Raw genomic sequence first — 27973 nt, forward strand, 5'->3', positions numbered from 1 at the left:
AACAGGATGGACATAAAGAACGGCAGCATTTTGAAACTGACCACTTCTCCGGTGAGAAAACTGATTCATCTACAGGATTTAGTGTGTTGGATGTGACTGAATAAGTATATTATTTTATTTCTAATCGCTAGTTATCACCCCACTATGCGGGACACTTATTCATGACAAGATTATCACTGCTTACTCTATTCATGTAGACAAAATGTCATATTGTCACCAGGGGCTGGCTGGTGGTCTTAGGTCAGAACACAGGGGCTGGCTGGTGGTCTTAGGTCAGAACACAGGGGCTGGCTGGTGGTCTTAGGTCAGAACACAGGGGCTGGCTGGTGGTCTTAGGTCAGAACACAGGGGCTGATTTATCAAACGGTGAAAGGTCCTTTACTGGAGAAGAGTTTTTGCCAGTGAACGGGATTATTTTCGCTTTCCCCTATATATTAATAGGGTTCCCTCCAGTGATACTTGTGCTGGTGGAGACTATTTGTCAAGAATAAAGGTGACTCTTCCTGTTCTGTTAGTGCCATCATCAAATGATTTTACAAGAACAGAAGCATTATAATTAACAAGTACCTAAAGATAAAGGTAAACTTTATATAAATAAGTTTGTTAAAAATATCCAAAACATTCTATATAAGTTAAATATTTTTACATTGAAAGGATATTTTTTAAGAGTAACAATAAATATAATAAAACATTGCGCATGTACCTACGTAGATAAAAGTGAATGTAATTTAATTTTCTCTTTTCCTCTCTCTGGTTTTTCTATTTCTGTTTTTTTTCCTATTTCTCTCTTTCTGTTTTTTCTATTTATCTTTTTGCGTTTATTTTTTTCCTCAGTTTGTTTTACTAATGGGAATCTCTTACTGAAAACTAGGGTCCTGTTGAATAATTTGGGTACTGTGCACAATGGGCAGGATCCAGCTGTCAGTCGCTCTGTCAGTCAATGATGCGGCCACATAAAGTACAACTGTGGCGGCTGAATGTGTCACTGGGGAGAATGGATGTATAATTTCTACTAGTTGGCACTACTGAGCGGGGAGACGCGTACTCTAACACGCCCCCCGATGGTCACCAGGGACCCCCGCAAGGAGGTTACTCTCAGAGCCAGTCACTAGCGAGGCAGCTGGAATCACAGGTAGAATGTAGTGGACAAGCTGGGTCAGAGGCATAGTGTGGATCCATGGCACCCGGAGCAAGCGCCCCCCACAGTACTGAAGTGCCTGGGTGTGTGGCCAACATGTAGGACCCACTGACGGAATGTATTTGTAGGTAGGTGCCAGTAGAACAGTGTGTGTGAGTTATACTAGTGTGACCTACAGCTCTCCAGCTATTGTGGATCCCGGCTCGCCCTCGGCCAGGAAATGCTGTGCTTTGTAGTTCTACAACACTAAAGAGCCAGAGGCACTGATAAAAGCAGAGTGTATTCCGGCCTGTCTGCTTCTCCTCTGTCTCTAGAGCAGGGCAGCAGTCGATCCACATGGAAAGCTTTATTGTTATACAAAGTAAATGTATTGGGCGTGATTCATTAGGTATGTATCCTGAGCACACCCCGCACTCAGTATTACATGCCCATATTTAGGTTTTCTGTGTGCCTGAATTCATTACTGCACGGATCTCAAGATCTGTGCCCTGTTGAGTTTGGGCGCAGGGCTGCCCTAATACAAGGGACGCTGCAGGTATCAGCATCAGGCGGCATTACAGACCTGCAGTGTAAAAATGTGCTAAAAGAAATAAAAAATGCGTGACGTAGCCCTTACGTGTGATATTAACCCCAGTGCTGCCAGCCTGGGGGGGGGGGCATAATTTCACAATAACCAGCATTAGGCTGGAAGCCAGGGTTGGTGGCACTATAGCAGAGGGACACGCAGCAGGGGGTCCCCCTGCCATGATAACAGACCAACCCCAGACTATGTAGCACAAGGCTGGATTCTCTAGGGAGTGGGGTCCACAAAAAAATGCATTCTAAATTTGTGTAAAAAATTTTCAATTTAACAAAATTCTTTAAAATAAAATTTAAAAATGTATTTATTCAACAATAGTGATATTTTATGTTGTTTTGTATAAGCAACATTTTTAGTCTCGAGACATTCACAAATATGTTAAGATTTTGTTGTAAGTTTAATTTTGTTTAATTTACAAACAATTTTTTTCTTATGGTTTTTTTTTTGTTAATAATTTTTATTAAAGTTTTAAAGGTAAGGGGGAGGGGCTACATAAAGGTGGGAGAGGGAAGGGGGGGCTACAAAAAGGTAAGAGAGGGGGCTACAGAAGTGGGAGAGGGAAGGGGAGGGGCTACAGAAAGGTGGGAGAGGGAAGGGGGGGCTACAGAAAGGTGGGAGAGGAAAGGGGGGGCTACAGAAAGGTGGGAGAGGGAAGGGGGAGGGGGCTACATAAAGGTGGGAAGGGGGAGGGGGCTACAGAAAGGTGGGAGAGGGAAGGGGGAGGGGGCTACAGAAAGGCGGGAAGGGGGAGGGGGCTACAGAAAGGTGGGAGAGGGAAGGGGAGGGGCTACAGAAAGGCGGGAGAGGGAAGGGGGAGGGCTACAGAAAGGCGGGAGAGGGAAGGGGGAGGGCTACAGAAAGGCGGGAGAGGGAAGGGGGAGGGGGCTACAGAAAGGCGGGAGAGGGAAGGGGGAGGGGGCTACAGAAAGGCGGGAGAGGGAAGGGGGAGGGGGCTACAGAAAGGCGGGAGAGGGAAGGGGGAGGGGGCTACAGAAAGGCGGGAGAGGGAAGGGGGAGGGGGCTACAGAAAGGTGGGAGAGGGAAGGGGGAGGGGGCTACATAAAGGTGGGAGAGGGAAGGGGGAGGGGGGCTACAGAAAGGCGGGAGAGGGAAGGGGGAGGGGGCTACAGAAAGGTGGGAGAGGGAAGGGGGAGGGGGCTACAGAAAGGTGGGAGAGGGAAGAGGGAGGGGGCTACAGAAAGGTGGGAGAGGGAAGGGGGAGGGGGCTACAGAAAGGCGGGAGAGGGAAGGGGGCTACAGAAAGGTGGGAGAGGGAAGGGGAGGGGCTACAGAAAGGCGGGAGAGGAAAGGGGAGGGGCTACAGAAAGGTGGGAGAGGGAAGGGGGGAGGGGGCTACATAAAGGTGGGAGAGGGAAGGGGGGGGCTACAGAAAGGCGGGAGAGGGAAGGGGGGGGGCTACATAAAGGTGGGAGAGGGAAGGGGGAGGGGGCTACAGAAAGGCGGGAGAGGGAAGGGGGAGGGGGCTACAGAAAGGTGGGAGAGGGAAGGGGGAGGGGGACATAGTGGGGAGCAGACATAACAGTAATTATCTAGTCACAAGATATAGACATAGATACATATCAACAATAGCCCAATGGGGGCAGAAATGAACACAGTACTGAGGATTCAACTAGGGGCTAGAGGTGAATCAACCTGGTCAGGAGTAGGGGGGCGACTAAGTAATAGTAGTAATTTCTGGGGGCGTCACCGTCGGTGGTGAATTCCTGCCATGACATCCGGATGGTGCCATAGAATGGGGAGTGTCTAATGTCTCCATATGGAAACTAAAGTGAATTTCTCTTACATCCCATCTGGAGGACACTGCTACCATGGGTTGTGAGAGTAGTGGTGGAGTTGGCACTTAACAGGTTAACTTTGTCAATGAATCATTGCTGACAAACCCCTCCCCTCTGCAACCCCCTGTAGCCTCTTCAGTCTGAGTTAAGTGCCCAAGGGAGATGGGCCTACGTCAGATTACAGGAAGAATTATTCCTTTTTTCCTAATAATTTTTAACTTAATTTTGCAGCAGTGCTCTGTTAGCTGTACAGACAGTGAGAGCCGGAACTTTTATTTTATTTTATTTTATTCTTTTAAAACTACTCAGTGCTGACAAGCGGCTGATAGCCGCTGCCACGCTGATTTAAGACCGATATACTGGCGCTGCAAGAAACCTCAAAGAGCGCCAGTAATCGGAACGCCGGGGTCCGCCATATTGGAATATACCCTCCACAGAAAAGGAAAAGAACAGCCACCAGGAATCTGTCCTCACCTCACAAGACCCTCCTACAGGAGAACTGGCTTGATCGGCTTCCCTAGTTAGAGGACTGGATAGGTTAAATTGGTTCAAGACCCTTGCACAAAAATAAGCGACACCAATCCACTAACCCCCTTCTGACCCTCTCTGATTCGGAGGGATCGACAGAAGAGGAAGGTGAACTGATAGAAGACTCTGATTCTACAAAGGTCATAGACCCAGAAGAGTCTTCCAGATATCAAGGGATTGACGACCTGGTGGTAGCTGATCGTCAGACATTAGGTATTCTGGATCTAGAAGAGACTAGAACATCAGAACAAAGTCTCTTCAAAAAAACCTAGGAAATGTGCGATCCGCTTTCCTCCATCAGTAGAACTGAAGGAAATAGCGGAAACATCCTGGAAACTACTAGGTCGGAAATTCACTGTTCCACCTAGGTATCTGGCTTTATATCTATTACAGGAGGACGACCTCAACCGTTGGGAGTAGTTTCCAAGGGTTAGCACAACACACCACACTCCCTATCTCAGTGGGCAGCGTCCTCAGTAGACCGTTGGATTTGTGGACACATGACGAGATGATACATGATAGATCTATCAGGCCCAGCTCCTCGTCAGTTCTTCGCAAACCAGCTTACCCCGTGACCTTCGAAAGAAAGAGGCGATGCTTATATGTGTTGCCCCTCTTGTTTCCGCAGGAGTCCTCTGCCAGGTTCCGGAACACCAAAAGAGACAGGGGTTCTACTCCAAACTCTTTTTGGTCCCAAAGCTGGACAGCTCGTTCCGGCCTGTGCCAAACCTAAAGCAGTTAAACCGGCACCTACGGGTGGTCAGGTTTCGATTGGAATCTCTCAGGTCAGTCATCAATGGACTGGAACCAGATCAATTCTATAGACATCAAAGATGCCTACTTTCACATTCCTATCTGGAAGGCTCATCAGGCTCTTTTCAGATTAACAGTGGGACCATCTCATTACCAATTCAGAGCTCTCTCATTTGGCCTTTCGACAGACCAAGTTTGTTTACAAAAGTAATGGCAGCCTGTCTTCATTCTAGAGGAGTGCAGGTAGTGCCCTATCTGGACGATCTGCTAATAAAAGCCTCCTCAGCTCATAAAAGCCTCCTCAGCTCTCCAGCTGATTCGCACCTGGTCCTCACTATCAGGACCCTGGAGATGCTCATAAATCAAGAAAAGTCACAATTGATTCTGTGTCAGAAAATTACCTTTCTGGGACTAATCATGGACACCAACAGACAAAAGGTTTTCCTTCTGGAGGACAAATCTCAATCACTGAGGAACCTGACGTCTCGGTCCACTTGTGCATACGTCTGTTAGGAAAGATAGTATCGACTTTTGAGTCTATTTCTTATGCTCGGCTGCACTCACACTGCTTCCAGTGGGACCTTTTAAAAAGTGGTCAGGATCCCATCTGAAGTTGGAGAGACAGCTGTTGCAGTTGTCACCAGAGGCTAAGGCTTCCCTCAGATGGTGGACAGTCCAGGACAATCTGACAGTGGGGAGGTCCTTTGCCCCACAGTCCTGGATCTTAGTAACCACAGACGCCAGCCTGACAGGATGCTAAACATGCTTCAAGGGCCTCTGTTTGAACCATTACGCATTGCAGAATTAAGATTCTTGACTATGAAAGTTGTATTTCTACTAGCTATTGCATCGGCTCGTAGAGTTTTAGAATTGGGTCCTCTCTCATGTCGTGAACCATATCTTATCGTTCACGATGATAGGGCGGTTCTCAGAACAGTTCTCGCTTTCCTACCAAAGGTGGTGTCCAGCTTTCATGTGAACCAAGAAATAGTGGTTCTGGTTTTTAAGAGTGGCCCAACAGTCTTCAGGGACAGGTTCCATGGAGTCTCTAGATGTGGTCAGGGCTCTAAGAATTTATGTCAAGAGGACATCAAAGATTCGCCGCACAGATTCTTTACTTGTTTGTTTGACTCCTCTCTGGGTCAGAGATAAATAACATCATCTGCAAATAGGCACACACTGTGGCTGGAGCCCCCAAGGTCAAAGCCCTTGCAGGACTCAGATCCTCACAGGTGTTCCGCCAGGGGCTTGATTGCTAACGCATAAATAAGGGGCGACAGTGGGTACCCCTGTCTTGTCCCATTGGTAATGGAAAACGTTTCGAATAGAGACTCTTTGCTAAAAACTTTAGCAGAGGGGCCGCGATAAAGTGCCATAATTGCCTGCAGGATAGACTTGCCAGTGCAAGATTGGCCGAGCGGAGGGAGCGAGCGGGAGTGTGAATGGAGAGGAGGTTAGAGATATAAGGGGCAGTAGAGTTAGAGAGGGCCTTGGAAGTGGTGGTGAGGAGTTTGAAAAGGATTCTGTAGGGGAAGGGGAGGCAGAGGAGAAGCAGCACGAGAGGTAGATGAGTCTTGCGGCCGCATTGAGTATAGAGCGGAGGGGGGAGAGACGGGAGTGGGGGAGGCCGGTGAGGAGGAGGTTACAATAATCGAGGCGGGAGATGATGAGTGCGGTGATGATGGTTTTGGTGGCCTCATGAGAGAGAAAGGGACGGATGCGGGCGATGTTGCATAGTTGGAAGCGACAGGCTTGGGCAAGGGAAATATTGAGAACTCTTCTCGTATTGTCTGATGCCTGGCGTCCCAGCACGGACTCCAACTGGTCAGGATTAATCAGGGAGGGGAGGAGGGGGCTGATCCTGTTGGTGATTAATTTTGCATGAGGTCAATTCTGGAGTAAGTATTATGTATGTGTGAACGATAAGTGAATTCTTTCTCTCCAGTGGCCAATGCATGCCAGGCGTCATATAAATTATATAATCCGCTAACAATGTACAGAACGAAATGGAGAGACCACCAGAGTCTTGGAGGTACAGTAGTACCAGGAGAGTAAGTTTTGTCCAATCGGGGGTCTAAAACCAGATTAAAGTCGCTCATTAGTATCAGACTGCCCAGTTGAATTTTCTGTAGTTCTCTAAATACGGCTTTCAGGAAGGGTATTTGTTTAGAATTAGGGGCGTAGAGGGAACACAACGTAACCGCTTTGTCTTCCAACTGACCAGTCAAATACCGTTTATCTTCTAGTTTCTGATGTAGTGTGAATGAGATATTAGAACTAAACAAGATAGCGACATCATTACGTTTGTGTGGGCTGTTGGCTGAGTAACATATAGGGTACTGATGATCCTTAAGAATAGGAGGCCGTCTTGAACAGAAATTGGGTTAGCGCATTTGCCGCATTGGGATGGAGGTGGAAAAATGAGTAGCATGTGGGGGCATGGAGCCTATGGCAAAAGCAACCTCTGCCCATGTCTAAACAGCAAGTGAAACTGAAAAGGCAACCTGGACAAATGGAAGGAAATGAAGGCACATAGGTGCACAGAGACTTACTGAGACCCTAGAAGTGACGGACATCATGCAGACACCTGAGGTGAGTAAAGGGACCAAACGGGGAGAGAGAATATTACAATGTACAGTAACATAGTGATAAGTAGGAATAAGTTTGGTGGTTTTAGATTTTTACGGACCCATGTTGAGGACTACATGAAGGAAATCAGGCTGGACTAGTAAACATACAAGTGTGGCAGAAAGCTGTGTCTGGTTGCCGGGGTACAAAAAATGATGTTAAGTAGATAAGTGGGGTGATGGTAGAAATGTTAGTTTGTAATCAGTTACCGCGATTACTTCTTCACATTCCCGAATCAAAGATTTTTCCTGAGCTGCCCCCCTCTACTGGAACAACCTCCCACATTCCATCTGGCTGTCCCCTAATCTGTGCTCCTTCAAACTGGCACTCACCTCTTCCTTAAAGTCTACCAGCCATCCTCCTAACCCTCTCACCATACTCGTTCTCTTCACCTCTTTCTTCCCTGTCCCTTCTCGCTCCTCCAGCACTTGATCTCTTTGTGTCTGCTGTGTGTTTGCCCTCCCTTAGGATGTAAGCTCTTACGAGCAAGGCCCTCTTCCCTCCTGTCTCCATACTTATTCTTCTGCTCCAGCCTCCCTATAATTGCTATGCCTGGAGCCCTGGGAGTCTTGGTAATACACGTTTATTGTTCTGTTCTGTTTTACCCTGTATGGTCTACCGTCTTGTATTGTGTACATCGCTGCGGACATTTTGTGGCGCCTTATAAATAAACGATAATAATAATAGTTATTAGACATACTGAAGTAGGGACTCCGTGTCCCAGTCTGGCCATAGTAGACTCAGGTCTTGGCCACAATAAGCGACTGCGTGAGACAGGCCAAAAATTGTAGTATGTAGAGTAGAATAATTAAGAGCCTCTTACAGGTTTGTTATCCAAAGTCTACGTTAGAATTTTGCAGATGATAGGTTAATAGGCTAGAGGGCAGCAAGCGCTCACAGATATGTCTTGGCAGAGGAGTCAGCATAGAAGAATAATGTTAACTAGACAGACCAGCAGATGGTTAAGGATCCCAAAAAGGTCTGGACATACATATGGCTGGCTGAAGGGTATAGACCTATAGCTGTGAGGTCTAGTGACCTGTAATACGATGTCCTTAGGTGTAAAAAGGGAACCAGTCATCCAATCACACAGCCATGTAAACACTTTATCCAGAGGATACGTATATGTCTGATGAGCGCTGTAATATGCAGGAAACGCGATAAGGCACACAGGACAGAGCAGAGAGCCGGACCCCCGGAAGTGACTTCCGGTTCTGCTGGTGTGGAGGGGGCTGCTGTTAGGGTTTTTATACAGCCCAAGCAGGGTCAGTGGCTAGGAGACTGAGGACAACCTGGGACAGAAAGCGCATGGGTAGGTAACCCACCAGCTACCACACGTGATCACGCGGACCAGCCGCCCGCAGCTGTATGCAGTTGGAGTGAGGGGAGTCAGCTGTGTCCCGCCGGGGGTCTCAGTGTGCCATAGTCAGGTGTGCGTCCCTCTGGGATGACCGACGGGAGTCCAGCCAAGGCTTCAGGGCAGTCTCGTGGTAGGGCCCAGTGTCAGAGATGGAGGTCCGGGGCGACCGTTGAAACGATATAGGGACCACCGTGTGATCTGTATTTGATATATACTGCTGCGTACAGGCAGAATGCCGCAATGTTTGAGGATATTGTCATTTTGGGTGAGGAGCCACACAAATGTCCGTCCACTCAGTATGACTGCTAAGACACGCCCCTTTTCTTATGGATTTAATGTAAATTAGATCATAGATATATGTAGGTCTACATTGGGATAAAATTGAAATTCAGATCTGTTACTTAGTCCACATTAAACATTTATTATTTGTAAAATATCTACTTTTTTGGTTTAACCCTGATACACATTGAGATGGAGGGAGCAGGTACAAAGTACCAGGGCAGGGGCCTGTGTGTCACCAACCTGATACGGACAGGGCCCCAAGAAGCTGCTGTACCGGGGCCTGAAAGTTCTCTTGGCGGCCCTGCTGATGCACTACTAGGATAGCAGACCCTCCGCTGGTAACTGTCACCTGCTCTCCTCTGGGTGTCCGCGTTCAGCAGGGAGCTTAATGAGTGGTGACCACTGAACAGCAGGAGAACCAGCACATACCTGCCTGCCATACTGTGAGATAATAGTCTGCTTCCTGTTGTCCTAATCTGCAAACCGCAATAACCTGGGTAGAATTTGATAGCTGATAACACTAGTTATTTAATCAACCCAGGCCAGTGGCAAAACTACCAGCGTAGTAGCTGAGAAGGCAGAGTGGGTGCAGGACCCTGCCTGTGTGTGTGATCAGCAAGGGAACAATGATCTGTGCGTGGTTACAGACATGTGACTTAATCTGGGGTTAGATCTCTAGGGGATGCCAATATTGTATTTGAGATGTGTATATATATATATATATATATATAATGCATAGACCCCAACAATTGACACATATTGCATTGTTCTTTGCACATAGCCCCTAGTGCCCCCATGAAATGCATTGTTCTATTCATTTGAATGAAGCAATGAGTTTGATTTCCATGGAATGTGTTCTCTGGTATACAGGACAAGGAGGCCAGCAGTCTATGTCACGGAGTACAGAGTCATAACCTGGATGTGAGATCAGAGTCTCTGAAGAAACTGGCCGCTCTTTCCTGCGACGTCACATTTGCTCAGGAATTTATCAGCCGTGACGGACTCTGCATCCTTTCCAGGATAGTGGAAGAGGAAAAGGAGTGAGTCTGAGCAAACATAACATGCACCTGATTCAGTACATCAAGTGCTATCATTATATTTCACAAATACTTTTAAACTACTATAAATATTATATGTAATTGAGAGGAGGCAGATTCAGCATCTTCGTCATTTAAAAGGAAATATGTCTTCTGTTGCTTAGAGGAGAGGCTAGAATTGCAGAACACATATAGCATAACACCAGATGTGGACAGTATGATACATTACCAGGAGGTGTCCCATTAGTGATTACATGTGGTCACTTATTGGTATTTGTAGATATATTCTGAAGCTTGACATCATCATGACCTGCTGGCTGTGTACACTGCATTAACAAGGAAATAAAAATATACTTAATTATAATGGACATTTCACAGCAAGAGCAGTGTGTAGATATACATGTGCAAGCTCTAGGTGGACCTATGAGGATGTAGCTGAGGGTCGCTGTCAGATAACATTGATCAGTGGGGGGTTTGTATGTTCCCCTTCTGTTTGTGTTGGTTTCCTCCAAGTGATCCGGTTGCACCATCCAAAAACATACTGGTAGGTTAAATGACTTTTGACAAAATGGACCCTAGTGTGTGTTATGTAGGGAATTTAGACTGTAAGCTCCAGTGGAACAGAAGCTGATGTGAATGATTACATATTCTTTGTACAACAATAATAATGTTGCCAGACAGGACGCTGGAGTAAAACTTTCAACTGTGAACGCATAATGATGTAAAATGACCTTGACATGGTGTCAATGTTTAAAGCATATGACTTACAACTAAAGTATCTTACAAGTGACTTTTCCTCTTTTCTAGACTACCCCCCATTAATCTTGGTTATGTGTTGGCAGGCTGGCTGAGGTGATGTGTCACACACTGAGGGCCATCTCTGAGCTGATGGAACATGGATTTGTGTCCTGGGAGACCTTCAGCACCATCTTCATACACAAGGTACGAGCCGCAGCCTGTGTGGCAAGGTAGCGGCAATTGGGCTAATGCCAGATCACATGACTTAACAATGCTTAAAAAAGTAAGCTAGTTACTTAGTCTCCAGTTCAGTAACGATCCATATATATCCATATATTTAATTGTAGGTAATTGAAAGGAAATGTATCATCATCACCATTTATTTATTTAGCGCCATATATATATATATATATATATATATATATATATATATATATATATATATTAAACTGAGCCCTGATTTCTGACGCTGACTCTCAGATGTACTTGAAATATGTCTGGGACAATTCTGGCTTATGGAGTGATACATACATGTAAAATCAGGACATTTAGACATAGAAACAGAACAGGGTGATTAGAGGTAGACATAGACGGGGCAGACATGAGACAGGCTAGAGAGGGCCCTGGTCCTGTGAGCTTACAGCCTAGAGGAAGGGGGAGAGCAGGGACTGAAGGAGCAGATGGGACACAAGTGGACGAGGCTGGTAGGGCAGACTGCAGAGGTTTGAAGAGACAATGGAACGTTGGTCAGGCCATTATAGACTAGATGTTTAAGAAGTTTGGAAGCAGTGAAATGGGGCAGTAGTTGTAGTGAGAGGTAGGTTCAAGCAATGGTTTTATAAGAAAAGGAGTGATGAGAGCATGTTTGAAGGCAGACGAGAAGATGCCAGTGGAAAGAAGAGCAGAGCTAAGTGAAGGATAATACGGAAATAATGAACAGTGGCAAAAGGGGGAAAAGATTTCATGAAAGCTGGTGTCAATTTTTGCATTAAAGGGAGTGGCAAAGTCATGAGTGCTGAGGGAAGAAGGGCAGGTAGATAAGCAATGAGTGCCGGAAGGACTAGGTGGTATAAGTGTGTATGTAGGAGAGAGTGTGCCACCCATGGGTCGGCAGTGGTTACGTAGCAGGGAACAGCTTCAGTTTTTGGGGTGAGGGAAGTAGTTAGGGTAAAATTCTGAATAGCGATAAAGGATAAGGTACATGGTGATAAGGTAGTTGTCAGTGACATTGTTGGCAAGCAGTTCGGTAGGGTTAGGAGAAGAGAAACTTGGAATGAAGTGGAGGTTCTTAGGAGGTCTCTCAGTGCCCATTGAGACTCATCACAGTCTCAGACTGTCACAGACACAGGTCTTAGTTCTGCGTTATCACACTTATTGTGTCTTGTTTCCAGGTTGTGACATTTGTGAACATGAATTTGATGTCAGTGGACATTACACAGCTTGCTCTGGTTATCTTGGAGAGCATTGTTCAGAGTAACACCAAGCTGGGAGAGATGGTCAGACAGGAAGTGACTCTTGATCGTCTCCTCTCCCTCCTACAACTGTAAGTTCTGCTTTTCTTCCTTCGTAGTAATCGCGGCCTGTTCAGCATGGGAGAAAAATGTGCAGGTCTCCTTCATTGCACAAATCAACAAACAACATGAGCAGCTCCTACAGTCTGCCGCCATAGTGCTTCCAGCCCCCATGTTTACTCAGCCTGTTACAGCAGCCATTTGCAGTGATTACTCATTTGTGTAGCCTTCCCAGTGGTGCCGGTTGATAGGGATAAACTCAAGCTCTTCCAGGATTCCCCATTTTCAGGGAAGTATTTTTCCTTACGGCCGTTGCTCTCTAGCTAGCCTAGCGGGAATGTCTGATTCTCAGGAATCCTAGATCCTCAGCCTTGGTAGTCCGTAGTTATGTTCTGCATTACCTGTGTCACTGTGCTGTCTGAGACAAGCCTTGTCCCTGGTGCAGTCTGATACATTTCCTGCATACCTATCCTGGTGGGAATAACACATTTCCATCCTGGATCCTCCCTGGACTAGGTCCCTCATTTAATTTTCCTGGATTTGTTTTGACCTTTTGAGTGATGGTGAAGCACATGCATCCACCTTCTCTGCTTAGACTTCAGGGGAGTCCATGGTGAACCCTTCCTCTTCCAAACAGGAGAACACTAAAGTTTGTGATAACAGTAAATCCTTAATACAGACTATAACCTGGGGTTTCAGAAATGGTTGGTGCTCACCTCCTCTCTTCTGCGACTCCTTGTTGTGATCCGTGTCTGAACCCTGGGTTCTTACTGTCATCTATTGGGGATATCATATCTCCGTTTCAAAGCCAGCTCACTACCATTCGATGCTACATTAGGGTGATGGTGAGTGTGGTCTTGAAAGTGGGGTCATACTCAAAATGCACTTCTGAATATGTGAAATAGGTCTCCTAGGCATCTTGAGAATCCTATTCATCTCTTACAATATGGTTACCTCCTGCAGATGGTGGATGGATTTCAGTTCATGCCTGGAGAGACATTCTCAGTTCCAATGTGGCAGATAATCACTACCGATTTCAGTCTTTTGGAAAAGTGGGTGGTTCTCCTACATCACTAGGGCACTGGGGTACGCAGTCTGAGGATCTGTCTTACTGATCAATCTCTAGTTACAACATGCTGCTGTGGATCAGAGCATTTTGTTCCAAGTATTTTAGGGACCTAGATTCCAAGGGTGGACAACAAGGATGTTGAAGCTTCTTGAGCTATTAACACCAGGCAAGTGGTACGTGCATCCAAGTGTTTGTAGATCTGGGTGTCCCTGAAATTGGTCTATTGGTGTTGCAACTAAATTACATGCTTCACCTTTACCGCTACAGGTCCAGAGTTGTCTCTCCACAACATACTGTGGCCTTTTTTTTAGTTTGCCAACAGGTCTTCCCTGGATCCAACAAAAGGCCAGGTGAGGAGTGTGGGCATTCTTCTTTGCACCCGATTGTCCCAGATGGTCACGGTAGGCAGGTTTAGTTGAACGCTTGACTAGTAATACTCAGCGTCTCCTTATATACTCTTAGGCGTGAAACATAAACTATCATATGTGTCCCCCAACAACCTTTGAGAAAGGGATTTAACGGCGGAAAAATCACTTTATTCCCTGTACTAAGTACATTTATGAAATAAAGAATATTGAGGTTAGTACGCCTTTAAGATATGGAGAGTTCAAGTAACTGCTTCACATTTTCTTGCAGGCAAAATCAGGCGATGCAGATTAAAGTGATGGCTCTTCTTGTGGCCTTGCTGCAGAAAGTGGGAGGTAGAGAACGAGCGGTAAGAGGGCTAGGTGGGTGGGCACTCCCAATATAGGGTCATGTCCCTTTATAGCATGTTCATGTAAGTTGTGAGACCCTTATGACATCCACGTATCCTCTGTGACTGGTTAGTATAGGGTCATGTCCCTTTATAGCATGTTCATGGAAGTTGTGAGACCCTTATGACATCCACGTATCCTCTGTGACTGGTTAGTATAGGGTCATGTCCCTTTATAGCATGTTCATGTAAGTTGTGAGACCCTTATGACATCCACGTATCCTCTGTGACTGGTTAGTATAGGGTCATGTCCCTTTATAACATGTTCATGTAAGTTGTGAGACCCTTATGACATCCACGTATCCTCTGTGACCGGTTAGTATAGGGTCATGTCCCTTTATAGCATGTTCATGTAAGTTGTGAGACCCTTATGACATCCACGTATCCTCTGTGACTGGTTAGTATAGGGTCATGTCCCTTTATAACATGTTCATGTAAGTTGTGAGACCCTTATGACATCCACGTATCCTCTGTGACTGGTTAGTATAGGGTCATGTCCCTTTATAACATGTTCATGTAAGTTGTGAGTCCCTTATGACATCCACGTATCCTCTGTGACTGGTTAGTATAGGGTCATGTCCCTTTATAACATGTTCATGTAAGTTGTGAGACCATTATGACATCCACGTATCCTCTGTGACTGGTTAGTATAGGGTTGAGAATGAAGTCAAGTTAGAGGGACTGACTATGTTTCTTTTGTTAGGAGATGCTGGAATATCTGTGGAAGAAGAATATGAGACAGTTTATCCATAAGGTGAGACATATAAAGATGCACCCTGTAATAGATCTGATATTTGCTGATCTGTGGTTTGATTGTTACAGCACATTATTCACGGTTGGTCAGTACTTGGGGATGAGATGAGTCATTACCTGTATGCACTGCAGTGTCTGAGCCTGGGCCTACTAGAAGATAAGGTGAAGACCTCCATGGATCCTAATGATGTTGTAAGTACGCTGCCTGCATCCCCCACATCTCTGAATACAGTGCCCAATGCCTCTCCCACTTCTCCAAAACTAGAAACTGGTCCCTGCAGTCCTCATACAGCCGCCTCAGTCCTGACATATTTCCTGTGTAACTTTGGCTCCACAGATTGCGATGGGATTAAAATATGAAACCGTAGAGTAAAATTGATGAACTAAGTTTGTTAACGATACCTAAGATAGGAGGGGGAGACCTGAACACCCACAGTCAGTCCTCCTATAGAGTGCTTCATACTGCAATCAGTTATTCTGCTTGATAAAGGAGGAGCAGAGGTGAGAGCCTAAATATGTAGCCTAGATGGGATTTCCAGCTGACCTTATGGGACTCATCACAAGGCAGGAATTGTAGCCAGGACTATATTATCTCCAATACACGTGAACACGTTACTATTTGTCCTGAGCTGAATATTGTAGTTTAGAGAAAGCAGAGTGTAGGTTACAAATCTCATTATCACTAGTTTCATACTTGTATGATTAGTATTATTGTGTGAGGCTAAGGGGCATTCTATGGGGCTGATTCAATTCGGCCACATTATTATTATTATCCTTTATTTGTTAGGCGCCACAAGAGTTCCGCAGCGCTGTACAATGCACAAACAGTAGACAGTACAGGGTATTACATTACTGAACAGTAAACAAAAATACCAACACTTCAGAAGCTCCAAGAAGTCTAATGCAGTAAAGACGGAGCAGTAAAGAAGAGCAGGTAGGACACAGGAGGGGAGGGGGCCCTGCTCACATGAGCTTACATCCTAAGGGAGGATGAACAAGACTCAGGTACAAAGGGGCCAGTTGACGAATAAGGGAGAGAAAAGGGGTCGGAGGAGGGAGGGGAGAACGGGGTAGGTGGAAGGTTGGTTGGCTTCGAGGAACAGGTGGGTTTTTAGTGCCTGTTTGAAGGAGCTTAGAGTGGAATAACGCGGCGCTAAAAGTATTACCGTTAATACAGTCATTTTAACCAGGATTTTTGCTTGCGGCCCGAAGGCTGCGAGCAAAGATCAGCGTTAAATTTACCATTCTAACGGTAATAGTGCGCAGGCTGCGTTATTACTAGAATAACGCAGCCAAATTGAATTGGCCCCTATATATACCAAGTAATTGGATCTATACCTTTTTAATTCATATTGTATATTAAACCAGTTCATTTCTTCATTTCTAGGAGCAGCGCCAGCAACTCCAGAACCTTCGCCTCACAGCTTTTCCAAATGAGGGGGACGAAGGAGGTCACATGACCTCTGAGAGACGTCGCTCTCTTTGTGCCAAGGAGTTCCGCAAACTTGGTTTCACTGTGAGTAAACACCCCGATTCCTGCTGCCATTTGTATTAAAGTTGTATCTTTCTCTTATAGAAACATAGATAAGAACCGCTTGGCCCCTCTAGTCTGCCCATTGTTTTATTAACCTATGGTAACCTTCAACCTTATTTGATCTCTTCACTCACAATCTGGAACTGCTCTATTTAGTCTCCAGTTATATTCTACTTGGTAAAACTCTATTCTACTCATTTTTTGGGACTTTTCTGCAGCCTTTCACACAGATGATAAACAATCAAACTCTGAGTTCTTCTGCAGTCAGGAGCTTCGTTATCTTTGTTTTTGTTCTCTTATCAGTCTTTTAGACCAAGCTGAAGTCTCTACCGTTCTCTGCTTCATCTTTAATTTGGGGTGTTGTAAAGATCCATATTGGGACCTGCACCTTTTCTCAATATTCTCCCCAAGCACATTGATCAGTAGTTCTGGATTCCAATACCATATCTATGCTGATACCTAACACCACTGACTGTCCTTGTGTTATCTCCTCCATGATCTTCTCCTTCAAAGACTACATTATTGTTCCCACTTTCCATGTTAATTCCCCCACTTGGCATCTCTGATAAAACTGCTCTTATCACTTCCACAAGTCTACGGTATTTTATGTGTTCTCTACCTTTCTCTTTTCATATTCAATATACTGCCAATTTCAACTACAACTGAAAATGCTAATTCATGCCCCCGCAATCTCCCCTCCTAACTATTGCAACCCATTACAAGCCTGTCTACCCAACACTAAGCTAGATTTACATTAATCCATTGTTCATAGCATTACTTTATGAATCATGCAACCTTCTGCATCTTGTCATCAATTCAAGACTCTTCCTGTGATCTCTGATCTGTCATAGACTTCTACCCATTCTATCCTCTTATACCCATGCTCTGCAGGCCCCTCTCATCCTATCAGACCGTTCCCCAACATTCAATGTTGTCAGCAGTCCCTGTTATCTCATCTGTTCATTGAAGGTTCTCACGTTGGCAAATTTCATGGTCATTTGTTTACCTCTAGACATATAGCCATTACATTCTCTGTACTGCTTCCTAAATTGTACATACTATTGTGCCATAACAAAAGCACTTTTCTTCTATATCCAGACAGATACTGGCTGGTACACTCAGTAACTCTTACATTGCCTTAAACATGCAATCTTACCAAACTACCCTACCATGACCATTCACCCAAAGGCATCACCATAGCCATAGCCTGTCCATGCGATTGCTGTGGGACCCAACAGCACAGGGGAAGACATTAATAAAATGACTGTAAATAGAATTCAGACTAATGTGCCCGAGTGCCACTAATGCAATTAGTACTCTGATTCATCCCCGGTCAATAGCCAATAGGGCAGACATCATGATTTGTAGTTACACCTCTGGAAACACCTGGTGAGTGATGTCTTCTAGCTGATAGTACTGATGTTATACTAATAGTATAGTAGTATTGGTAGAGATGTCTGCGAGTGACATTCTGCCACCATCATAATTGTCCGTCTTCCAACAAACAGACTATTTGTTCTCTTACATCCACATTGAGTGGGTCTATCTTACCATTGATGAATTATTATGTGTTATTATGAAGCACAGCATAAAAATCTACTCTCTGGTTGAAGTGATATTTTCCTCTTGAATCTTGTTCAGAACAATGGCAGCCCATGGCAGGATCTGTGTCTCACGCCTCCTGGCCTACTAGCTCTTGACAACATGGTGTATTTCTCAACTCGATGGCCCAGCGCCTACAGCCGGGTGAGTGATAACGAGTGGACGGTCGGCAATCAGCTGGCACTTGCTGGCTTACTCTGCCAGGTCTAGGATATGTAGACAGGTGCTAAGGCTTTCTCTTTCAGAGGGGCCTCCAATGTAATAACAGAAGTCTGATTTTTGTACAGTTTGTCCTTGAAAACAGCAGCCGTGAAGATAAACATGTCTGTCCGTTTGGCCGGAGCAGCATTCACCTAAGCTTGATCCTTTGTGAAATCCTGCGAGTGGGAGAACCTGGTATGGCTGGTGATCCAGAAATCTGAGTGCATCCTGCAGATCTTGTAGATCCATATGTAATGTTCTGTCTCTGTGTAGATCTCCTGTCTGTTTGCACCAATATCTTTATAAGTTAGTCCACAAAAAACACATCCTAAGGAATATTCTCCAGTGGTAGAATAATGAATTAAGTTATTGTTATTGTAAAAAAAAATGAAAATATCAGTGATTAACACTATTTGTAAACAGGGGAAGAGGAAGGTGGTTTTATGAGCTATTATTAGAGCTTCTTTTTTCATCACAAGTCAAATATCTTATCAGCAGAGATAAACCTGTTAAATAAAATGTTTTATTACAGTGCATACAAGAAATATATAATTATTAAAATAAAAAACATAGTGTGTATTGCTCCACATTATAAAAAATAATATATATAGTATATAATTTAAGTTATATTTTATATAATATTCATGTGGTTGTTTTTTTTTAACACTTTAACTGTCTCAAATGAACAAATGGGAATTTGGGCTTTCAGTTACATTGCGCACGTGACTGCTACGAGCGGTAAGTTACGTATCACCACTGCGGACTAGTACTGTCTCAGTGATTTTGTTTCATAAATGCAGGTGATAAAAAATGACAGTTATCTCTATAATCGGGGTATGGACAAAACAGGTTGTGAATTTGTTTGATACAACAGTGCAAAAAATTACCTTTTTACCTTAATAAAACTTTTGCTGCATATAATGAGGTTATTACTGTGATGGTAATAACTGTGAAAGGTGGGTTGTGTACACTCATAAATAAAGTGATTACTGTTATAGATTGTTATGGGTTTTCAACAGTTTAACAGTAAAATGTCTCTATGAAATCAGCATTGATGTGAAATGAACGTAGCAGGAGACTGACTTCACCATTTCCATGTTTCAGCCTCAGAGACAGGACAGGGTTTCCTTACTCTCTTCTATTCACAAGACCACTTCCTGCAGGAACTATTCTGTGTCTGCATCCAGGTGCTTAATAAGACCTGGAAGGAGATGAGAGCCACCCAGGAGGACTTTGACAAGGTGGGGTAATTCTAGAGGCAATTGGAGGTGGTGGTGGTAGTAGGACGGGGGTAGTTGCTCTATCAAAATTAAGGATCTCAGATATAAAATGGCGAAAATGCTTATTGTTGGCCTCCTCCCTGCGCTGGTCTCCTCCCTGCGCTGATCTCTTCCTAGTGTTAGCCTCCTCCCTACGCTGGTCTCCTCCCTACGCTGGTCTCTTCCTAGTGTTAGCCTCCTCCCTGCATTAGTATCCTCCCTGCGCTGGTCTCCTCCCTGCTCTGATCACTTCCTAGTGTTAGCCTCCTCCCTGCGCTGATCTCCTCCCTGCGCTGATCTCCTCCCTACGCTGGTCTCCTCCCTCCACTGGTCTCTTCCTAGTGTTAGCCTCCTCCCTGCATTAGTATCCTCCCTGCGCTGGTCTCCTCCCTGCTCTGATCACTTCCTAGTGTTAGCCTCCTCCCTGCGCTGGTCTCCTCCCTACGCTGGTCTCCTCCCTGCTCTGATCTCTTCCTATTGTTGGCCTCCTCCCTGCGCTGGTCTCCTCCCTGCGCTGATCTCTTCCTAGTGTTAGCCTCCTCCCTGCGCTGGTCTCCTCCCTACGCTGGTCTACTCCCTGCTCTGATCTCTTCCTATTGTTGGCCTCCTCCCTGCGCTGGTCTCCTCCCTGCGCTGATGCGCTGATCTCCTCCCTGCGCTGATGTCTTCCTGCTGTGATATCTTCCCTGTGCTGATCTCCTCCCTGTACTGATCTCCTCCCTGCGCTGATGTCTTCCTGCTGTGATGTCTTCCCTGTACTGACCTCTTCCCTGCGCTGATCTCCTCCCTGATGTGCTATCTTCCCTGTACTGATCTCTTCCCTGTGCACAGGTGATGCATATAGTAAAAGAGCAGATTTCTCGTACTCTTGCTCACACTCCAACATCCCTGGACTCTTTCCGAACAAAAATATCGTCCCTGAATTACAGTGAGATTCTGCGCAGACGCCAGGAAGAAAGATTGATCCAGGATGAAGCCCTTTCTCCACCTGTCATGTGAGAAACATACAGAAGTCTATAAGTCAGACAGATATGTTGAGGACAGATTAGAGTCTGGATGTAATACATTTTTTTTAAAGTCAATGGCAGATTTTCTTACTAACAATAATAGAGTAAAAAAGTGGCATACAAGATATTTTATCTGTAAGTTACGTTTTATAAAAATCACTCTAATGTAATTTTTGCGTTATGAAAGATGCAAGTGTGAGTGTCGTACATCTGCACAAGTCAGACATGACTCTAAAGGTCATACAATAGGAGAGATTCCACTGGACCTACATAGCTCAACAGGACAAACATAATGAAGAACAATATGTATCACAGAGCAGCAGAAATAACTGTACATGAGGTGGCCCCTCCATCACTGTCTTCTGTTTATTTAGGGAACTAAGAAAGCAACTGGAGCCAGAGCTAATGAATCTGATCAGACAACAGAGGCTCCACTACCTGTGTGAGGGCACCAAGTTTCGGAAGGTCAGCAGTCGCCGGAGACAGGGTAAACATTTACAATATACTAAGAAGACTGCGTGTTCTTTAGTTACCTACGGGCAGAGGAGAATGGGCAGTATTTGGCCATGTTGATAAGTTACATATAGATGCAGTTACCACCATATTTACCTGTACCCCTTTCTGTTCACGGTCAGTATTACAGACCACATCCTTATTCTTTCAGACAAGTTGTGGTTCTGTCGTCTGTCCCCAAACCACAAGGTGCTGCACTACGGGGACCTAGATGATAACACTGATAAGCCCCCAATTGAAATGCTTGCACTAAAAAGTAAGTACAGGTTATGGATCTGTCGGGAGGTGGAAACGGATATCTGGGGATCTTACAAGTTATGTGCATGTTGGGAATGAGATGAGAACAGATGTCTGGGAAAGCTACAGATCTGTCCAGCAGTGGCAACAAATGTCTGAAAGGGGTTACAGGTTTGGGTCTGTCAGGAGGTGGGGACAGGTGTCTGGGGAGGTTACAAGTTATGGGTTTGTCTGGTGGTGGGAACAGGTACAAGTATCTGGAGAGAGTACAGGGTATGAGTGTGTTCAGAGATGGGAACAAGTATCTGGAAAGAGTACAGGGTATGAGTGTGTTCAGAGATGGGAACAAGTATCTGGAAAGAGTACAGGGTATGAGTGTGTTCAGAGATGGGAACAAGTATCTGGAAAGAGTACAGGGTATGAGTGTGTTCAGAGATGGGAACAAGTATCTGGAAAGAGTACAGGGTATGAGTGTGTTCGGAGATGGGAACAAGTATCTGGAGAGAGTACAGGGTATGAGTGTGTTCAGAGATGGGAACAAGTATCTGGAGAGAGTACAGGGTAGGAGTGTGTTCAGAGATGGGAACAAGTATCTGGAAAGAGTACAGGGTATGAGTGTGTTCGGAGATGGGAACAAGTATCTAGAAAGAGTACAGGGTATGAGTGTGTTCAGAGATTGGAACAAGTATCTGGAGAGAGTACAGGGTATGAGTGTGTTCAGAGATTGGAACAAGTATCTGGAGAAAGTACAGGGTATGAGTGTGTTCGGAGATGGGAACAAGTATCTGGAAAGAGTACAGGGTATGAGTGTGTTCGGAGATGGGAACAAGTATCTGGAAAGAGTACAGGGTATGAGTGTGTTCGGAGATGGGAACAAGTATCTGGAAAGAGTACAGGGTATGAGTGTGTTCGGAGATGGGAACAAGTATCTGGAAAGAGTACAGGGTATGAGTGTGTTCAGAGATGGGAACAAGTATCTGGAGAGAGTACAGGGTATGAGTGTGTTCGGAGATGGGAACAAGTATCTGGAGAGAGTACAGGGTATGAGTGTGTTCGGAGATGGGAACAAGTATCTGGAGAGAGTACAGGGTATGAGTGTGTTTGGAGATGGGAACAAGTATCTGGAAAGAGTACAGGGTATGAGTGTGTTCAGAGATGGGAACAAGTCTCTTGAGAGAGTACAGGGTATGAGTGTGTTCAGAGATGGGAACAAGTATCTGGAAAGAGTACAGGGTATGAGTGTGTTCAGAGATGGGAACAAGTATCTGGAGAGAGTACAGGGTATGAGCGTGTTCAGAGATGGGAACAAGTATCTGGAAAGAGTACAGGGTATGAGTGTGTTCAGAGATGGGAACAAGTATCTGGAGAGAGTACAGGGTATGAGCGTGTTTGGAGATGGGAACAAGTATCTGGAAAGATTACAGGGTATGAGTGTGTTCAGAGATGGGAACAAGTATTTGGAAAGAGTACAGGGTATGAGTGTGTTCAGAGATGGGAACAAGTATTTGGAAAGAGTACAGGGTATGAGTGTGTTTGGAGATGGGAACAAGTATCTGGAGAGAGTACAGGGTATGAGTGTGTTTGGAGATGGGAACAAGTATCTGGAAAGAGTACAGGGTATGAGTGTGTTCGGAGATGGGAACAAGTATCTGGAGAGAGTACAGGGTATGAGTGTGTTCGGAGATGGGAACAAGTATTTGGAAAGAGTACAGGGTATGAGTGTGTTCAGAGATGGGAACAAGTATCTGGAGAGAGTACAGGGTATGAGCGTGTTTGGAGATGGGAACAAGTATCTGGAAAGATTACAGGGTATGAGTGTGTTCAGAGATGGGAACAAGTATTTGGAAAGAGTACAGGGTATGAGTGTGTTCAGAGATGGGAACAAGTATCTGGAGAGAGTACAGGGTATGAGTGTGTTCGGAGATGGGAACAAGTATCTGGAAAGAGTACAGGGTATGAGTGTGTTCGGAGATGGGAACAAGTATCTGGAAAGAGTACAGGGTATGAGTGTGTTCAGAGATGGGAACAAGTATCTGGAAAGAGTACAGGGTATGAGTGTGTTCGGAGATGGGAACAAGTATTTGGAAAGAGTACAGGGTATGAGTGTGTTCAGAGATGGGAACAAGTATCTGGAGAGAGTACAGGGTATGAGTGTGTTCAGAGATGGGAACAAGTATTTGGAAAGAGTACAGGATATGAGTGTGTTCAGAGATGGGAACAAGTATCTAGAAAGATTACAGGGTATGAGTGTGTTCAGAGATGGGAACAAGTATCTGGAAAGATTACAGGGTATGAGTGTGTTCAGAGATGGGAACAAGTATTTGGAAAGAGTACAGGGTATGAGTGTGTTCAGAGATGGGAACAAGTATTTGGAAAGAGTACAGGGTATGAGTGTGTTCAGAGATGGGAACAAGTATCTGGAAAGAGTACAGGGTATGAGTGTGTTCGGAGATGGGAACAAGTATCTGGAGAGAGTACAGGGTATGAGTGTGTTCAGAGATGGGAACAAGTATTTGGAAAGAGTATAGGTTTGGAGTCTGTCGGGAGGTGGGAACAGATGTTTGTAGAGATTAAAAGTTACGGGTCTGTTGGGAGTCCATTGAGATTTCTAGTGTAAAGAAAGGATAAGACACGATGCCAGTAAAATGAAATATTTTCTGTCAGTTGCAGTTGCTGATATAAAATATGTGCTGACGGGAAAGGATTGTCCACATATGAAAGAGAAAAGTGCTGGGAAACAGAACAAGGTAGGTTTCAAGGGTGACCCTTTATCACATAACCACACTACAATAAATGTAAAACACTGATTATGGGGTGATGTTTTGTAGTGACTGTAGGGGCAGGAGTGAGTGGGACTGTAGTTGGTGGTGGGGGAGGTTATGGGTTTTTCAGCACTGAGAGGTCCCACGTGGCACTATAGGTGGTGGTACTGCATGTATCGTTCAGCACTGAGAGGTCCCACGTGGCACTATAGGTGGTGGTACTGCATGTATCGTTCAGCACTGAGAGGTCCCACGTGGCACTATAGGTGGTGGTACTGCATGTATCGTTCAGCACTAAGAGGTCCCACGTGGCACTATAGGTGGTGGTACTGCATGTATCGTTCAGCACTGAGAGGTCCCACGTGGCACTATAGGTGGTGGTACTGCATGTATCGTTCAGCACTGAGAGGTCCCACGTGGCACTATAGGTGGTGGTACTGCATGTATCGTTCAGCACTGAGAGGTCCACGTGGCACTATAGGTGGTGGTACTGCATGTATCGTTCAGCACTGAGAGGTCCCACGTGGCACTATAGGTGGTGGTACTGCATGTATCATTCAGCACTGAGAGGTCCCACGTGGCACTATAGGTGGTGGTACTGCATGTATCATTCAGCACTGAGAGGTCCCACGTGGCACTATAGGTGGTGGTACTGCATGTATCGTTCAGCACTGAGAGGTCCCACGTGGCACTATAGGTGGTGGTACTGCATGTATCGTTCAGCACTGAGAGGTCCACGTGGCACTATAGGTGGTGGTACTGCATGTATCGTTCAGCACTGAGAGGTCCACGTGGCACTATAGGTGGTGGTACTGCATGTATCGTTCAGCACTGAGAGGTCCCACGTGGCACTATAGGTGGTGGTACTGCATTTTGTGAACCTCTTCTCCTTGTGTTGTAGGATCTGATGGATCAAGCATTCTCCATCTGCTATGACGTTGACAGTTGCTTGAATTTCATTGCTCCCTCGTTTAATGACGTAAGAATGCTCAGATATCATTTTGTAGAGAATACATATAATATTATCTGCCATGTTGTTATCACCCAAGGCTGCAGTGCACATTGTTACTTGGATTCTCTTTAGGAGATGATCGCACATGAATTACAGGGGGATATCCCCTTTCTGTAATGTATTCATTGAAATAAGATGTAATTGAGCTTTGAAATATATTCCATTAGAAGGTGACAAGATGGCCACCATCACTTTGGCGCAAGAGGGACATGTTTGAACATTTGGCACTTCAGGGATTTTGATGGTCCTATTTATCCATGTGCGACCAAATGAAATGGATCACTGCTGTTTCTAATGTAAGGAGGGAGCTTTTGCTCTTCTAAAAGATATTTTTTTAACTTGGTTCTGGGCGCCACATGATCTTCTCAATACACAAAAGTTCCACATGTAATTAAAGCCTCAAATTCCACTCTTGTGATTCATTTAAGCCATACACTGGGCTAAACCGAGGAGTATTTTAGGAGAAAAACATAGAGGGCCTGATTCAACAAGGAGCGTATCTGCTGAGTTTGAGCTTCTCCCTTACTCTGCGAGTTCCCTGTGCACAAGGAACAGGGTGTGTTGTTGGCTAGTGACCCTGTGCACAAGGAACAGGGTGTGTTGTTGGCTAGTGACCCTGTGCACAAGGAACAGGGTGTGTTGTTGGCTAGTGACCCTGTGCACAAGGAACAGGGTGTGTTGTTGGATAGTGACCCTGTGCACAAGGAACAGGGTGTGTTGTTGGATAGTGACCCTGTGCACAAGGAACAGGGTGTGTTGTTGGATAGTGACCCTGTGCACAAGGAACAGGGTGTGTTGTTGGATAGTGACCCTGTGCACAAGGAACAGGGTGTGTTGTTGGATAGTGACCCTGTGCACAAGGAACAGGGTGTGTTGTTGGATAGTGACCCTGTGCACAAGGAACCGGGTGTGTTGTTGGATAGTGACCCTGTGCACAAGGAACAGGGTGTGTTGTTGGATAGTGACCCTGTGCACAAGGAACAGGGTGTGTTGTTGGATAGTGACCCTGTGCACAAGGAACAGGGTGTGTTGTTGGATAGTGACCCTGTGCACAAGGAACAGGGTGTGTTGTTGGATAGTGACCCTGTGCACAAGGAACAGGGTGTGTTGTTGGATAGTGACCCTGTGCACAAGGAACAGGGTGTGTTGTTGGAAAGTGACCCTGTGCACAAGGAACAGGGTGTGTTGTTGGATAGTGACCCTGTGCACAAGGAACAGGGTGTGTTGTTGGATAGTGACCCTGTGCACAAGGAACAGGGTGTGTTGTTGGATAGTGACCCTGTGCACAAGGAACAGGGTGTGTTGTTGGATAGTGACCCTGTGTACAAGGAACAGGGTGTGTTGTTGGATAGTGACCCTGTGCACAAGGAACAGGGTGTGTTGTTGGATAGTGACCCTGTGCACAAGGAACAGGGTGTGTTGTTGGATAGTGACCCTGTGCACAAGGAACAGGGTGTGTTGTTGGATAGTGACACTGTGCACAAGGAATAGGGTGTGTTGTTGGATAGTGACATTGTGCACAAGGAACAGGGTGTGTTGTTGGATAGTGACCCTGTGCACAAGGAATAGGCCTCCATAATGATCCCTATATAATTGGATAGTTCTCTTTGTCTCTCTCTCTCTCACAGTTCTGTCTGTGGCTGGATGGGCTGAATGCATTGTTGGATCGGGGAATGTCCAGTGAACGGACACGCACTGACTTGGATCTCCTGCTCAATACTGAACTCAAGTTGAGGTTACTGGATCTGGAGAACATCCCAATTCCTGAGCAGCCTCCACCAATTCCACCACGTCCACAGAACTATGACTACTGCTACCAATTCACCTCTGCTGAGGCCTGATACCTCAAATGATAATCACTGGATTTTTAAGGTTAAAGCTAGAGACTTTGGGCTAGACTTACTAAATGAAGCTGCCAGTGTTTAGCTGGACTTACTAAAGCCCAAACCACCATTAAAACAGCCAGAACTGTCATTTTTAAAAACCACCACTTTACAAATCGCCATCCCGATTTTAACAATGATGAACATACAAACAGCCGGGCTTGTAAAACCGCCATCCAAACGGCCAAAACAAAAGAGGTGGTTGTGGTAGGCGAGATTGCTCAAAGTACGTAGAACATAGGAGGAAGCACCATTGACGTATACATTTGGGGGTCACTCATTATTTATTGAATAAAGTGCAAAATTAGTTTATAATTAACTCATGGGACAAATTTTATTTTTCATTATTTTATGGGGAAATATGAATATATAATTATATTAACTGAGCAATACTATTTGATTGCTAATGGGGACAATAATTATTTATGATGCACACATCTGGCACTGCATAGTGTCTCCATGATATACTAATACAATGATATTGTGATACTTAATATAATGAAAAATTCATTTTGCCCACATAAATTAATTATAGATTAATTTGGCCTTAAGCAGTAAATAATGATTACCCCCATAATTTATGTGTCAATAGTGCCTCGTTATGTAACAAGCCAATCAGAGAAATCTGCCTTTTTGTGTGATGGTGGTTTAGCCGTCTTCAGTCCGCCACACATATTACATTGCAGCCTCAGTAAATGGGGTGGTTGGGAGCACTAAACCGCCGGCGATGGGGGGTGGTTTAAAACCGCAACCAAACACGATTCATAGTAAATTTACTGCTTTGTGTTTTTAAGTTGATATTCACCATCAGACATCCCCTCACCCTTATTGTTAGTGGTTAGCTGCTCTTTGTACCTGTAAGTTACTGAGATGAGAACCAATGTCTGTCTGTTGCAGAAGAGGTAGGTGGCTACTTAGGGTGAGGGATATCACTTTATCAATTGGGGTGGAAATAAAGAAAATTATGGTCTGTCACAGTCTCTGGCTCAATCCAATTAACAACTGGAACAGAACTGAAAACACGTATCTAATGCAT

At 45.1% G+C, this 27973-nt stretch overlaps 1 protein-coding gene across 3 annotated transcripts; it reads left to right on the plus strand.

Annotated features, from left to right (window-relative positions):
* On the plus strand, positions 1-27909 carry LOC142104668 (engulfment and cell motility protein 3-like). 3 transcript variants are annotated; one of them, XM_075189478.1, is made up of 17 exons: positions 1-51; positions 9936-10105; positions 10945-11044; positions 12232-12383; positions 14057-14135; positions 14878-14928; positions 14997-15119; positions 16315-16443; positions 18103-18207; positions 18351-18459; positions 19369-19505; positions 20355-20518; positions 20905-21017; positions 21195-21299; positions 23945-24027; positions 24944-25021; positions 26683-27909. In XM_075189478.1, the coding sequence occupies exons 1-17, from the start codon at positions 7-9 to the stop codon at positions 26893-26895; spliced, it is 1956 nt and encodes a 651-aa protein (XP_075045579.1). In that variant the 5' UTR covers positions 1-6; the 3' UTR covers positions 26896-27909. The 3 variants fall into 3 exon arrangements, with proteins under 3 accessions (XP_075045579.1, XP_075045580.1, XP_075045581.1); XM_075189479.1 differs by lacking the exon at positions 24944-25021; XM_075189480.1 differs by lacking the exons at positions 1-51; positions 9936-10105; positions 10945-11044; ... (6 more) ...; positions 18351-18459; positions 19369-19505 and adding an exon at positions 20155-20236 and having other exon boundaries at positions 20287-20518.
* Positions 27910-27973: the final 64 nt, after the last annotated feature.

Source organism: Mixophyes fleayi, chromosome 10 (genome assembly GCF_038048845.1).
Source record: "Mixophyes fleayi isolate aMixFle1 chromosome 10, aMixFle1.hap1, whole genome shotgun sequence".
Classification (NCBI taxonomy): Eukaryota; Metazoa; Chordata; class Amphibia; order Anura; family Limnodynastidae; genus Mixophyes; species Mixophyes fleayi.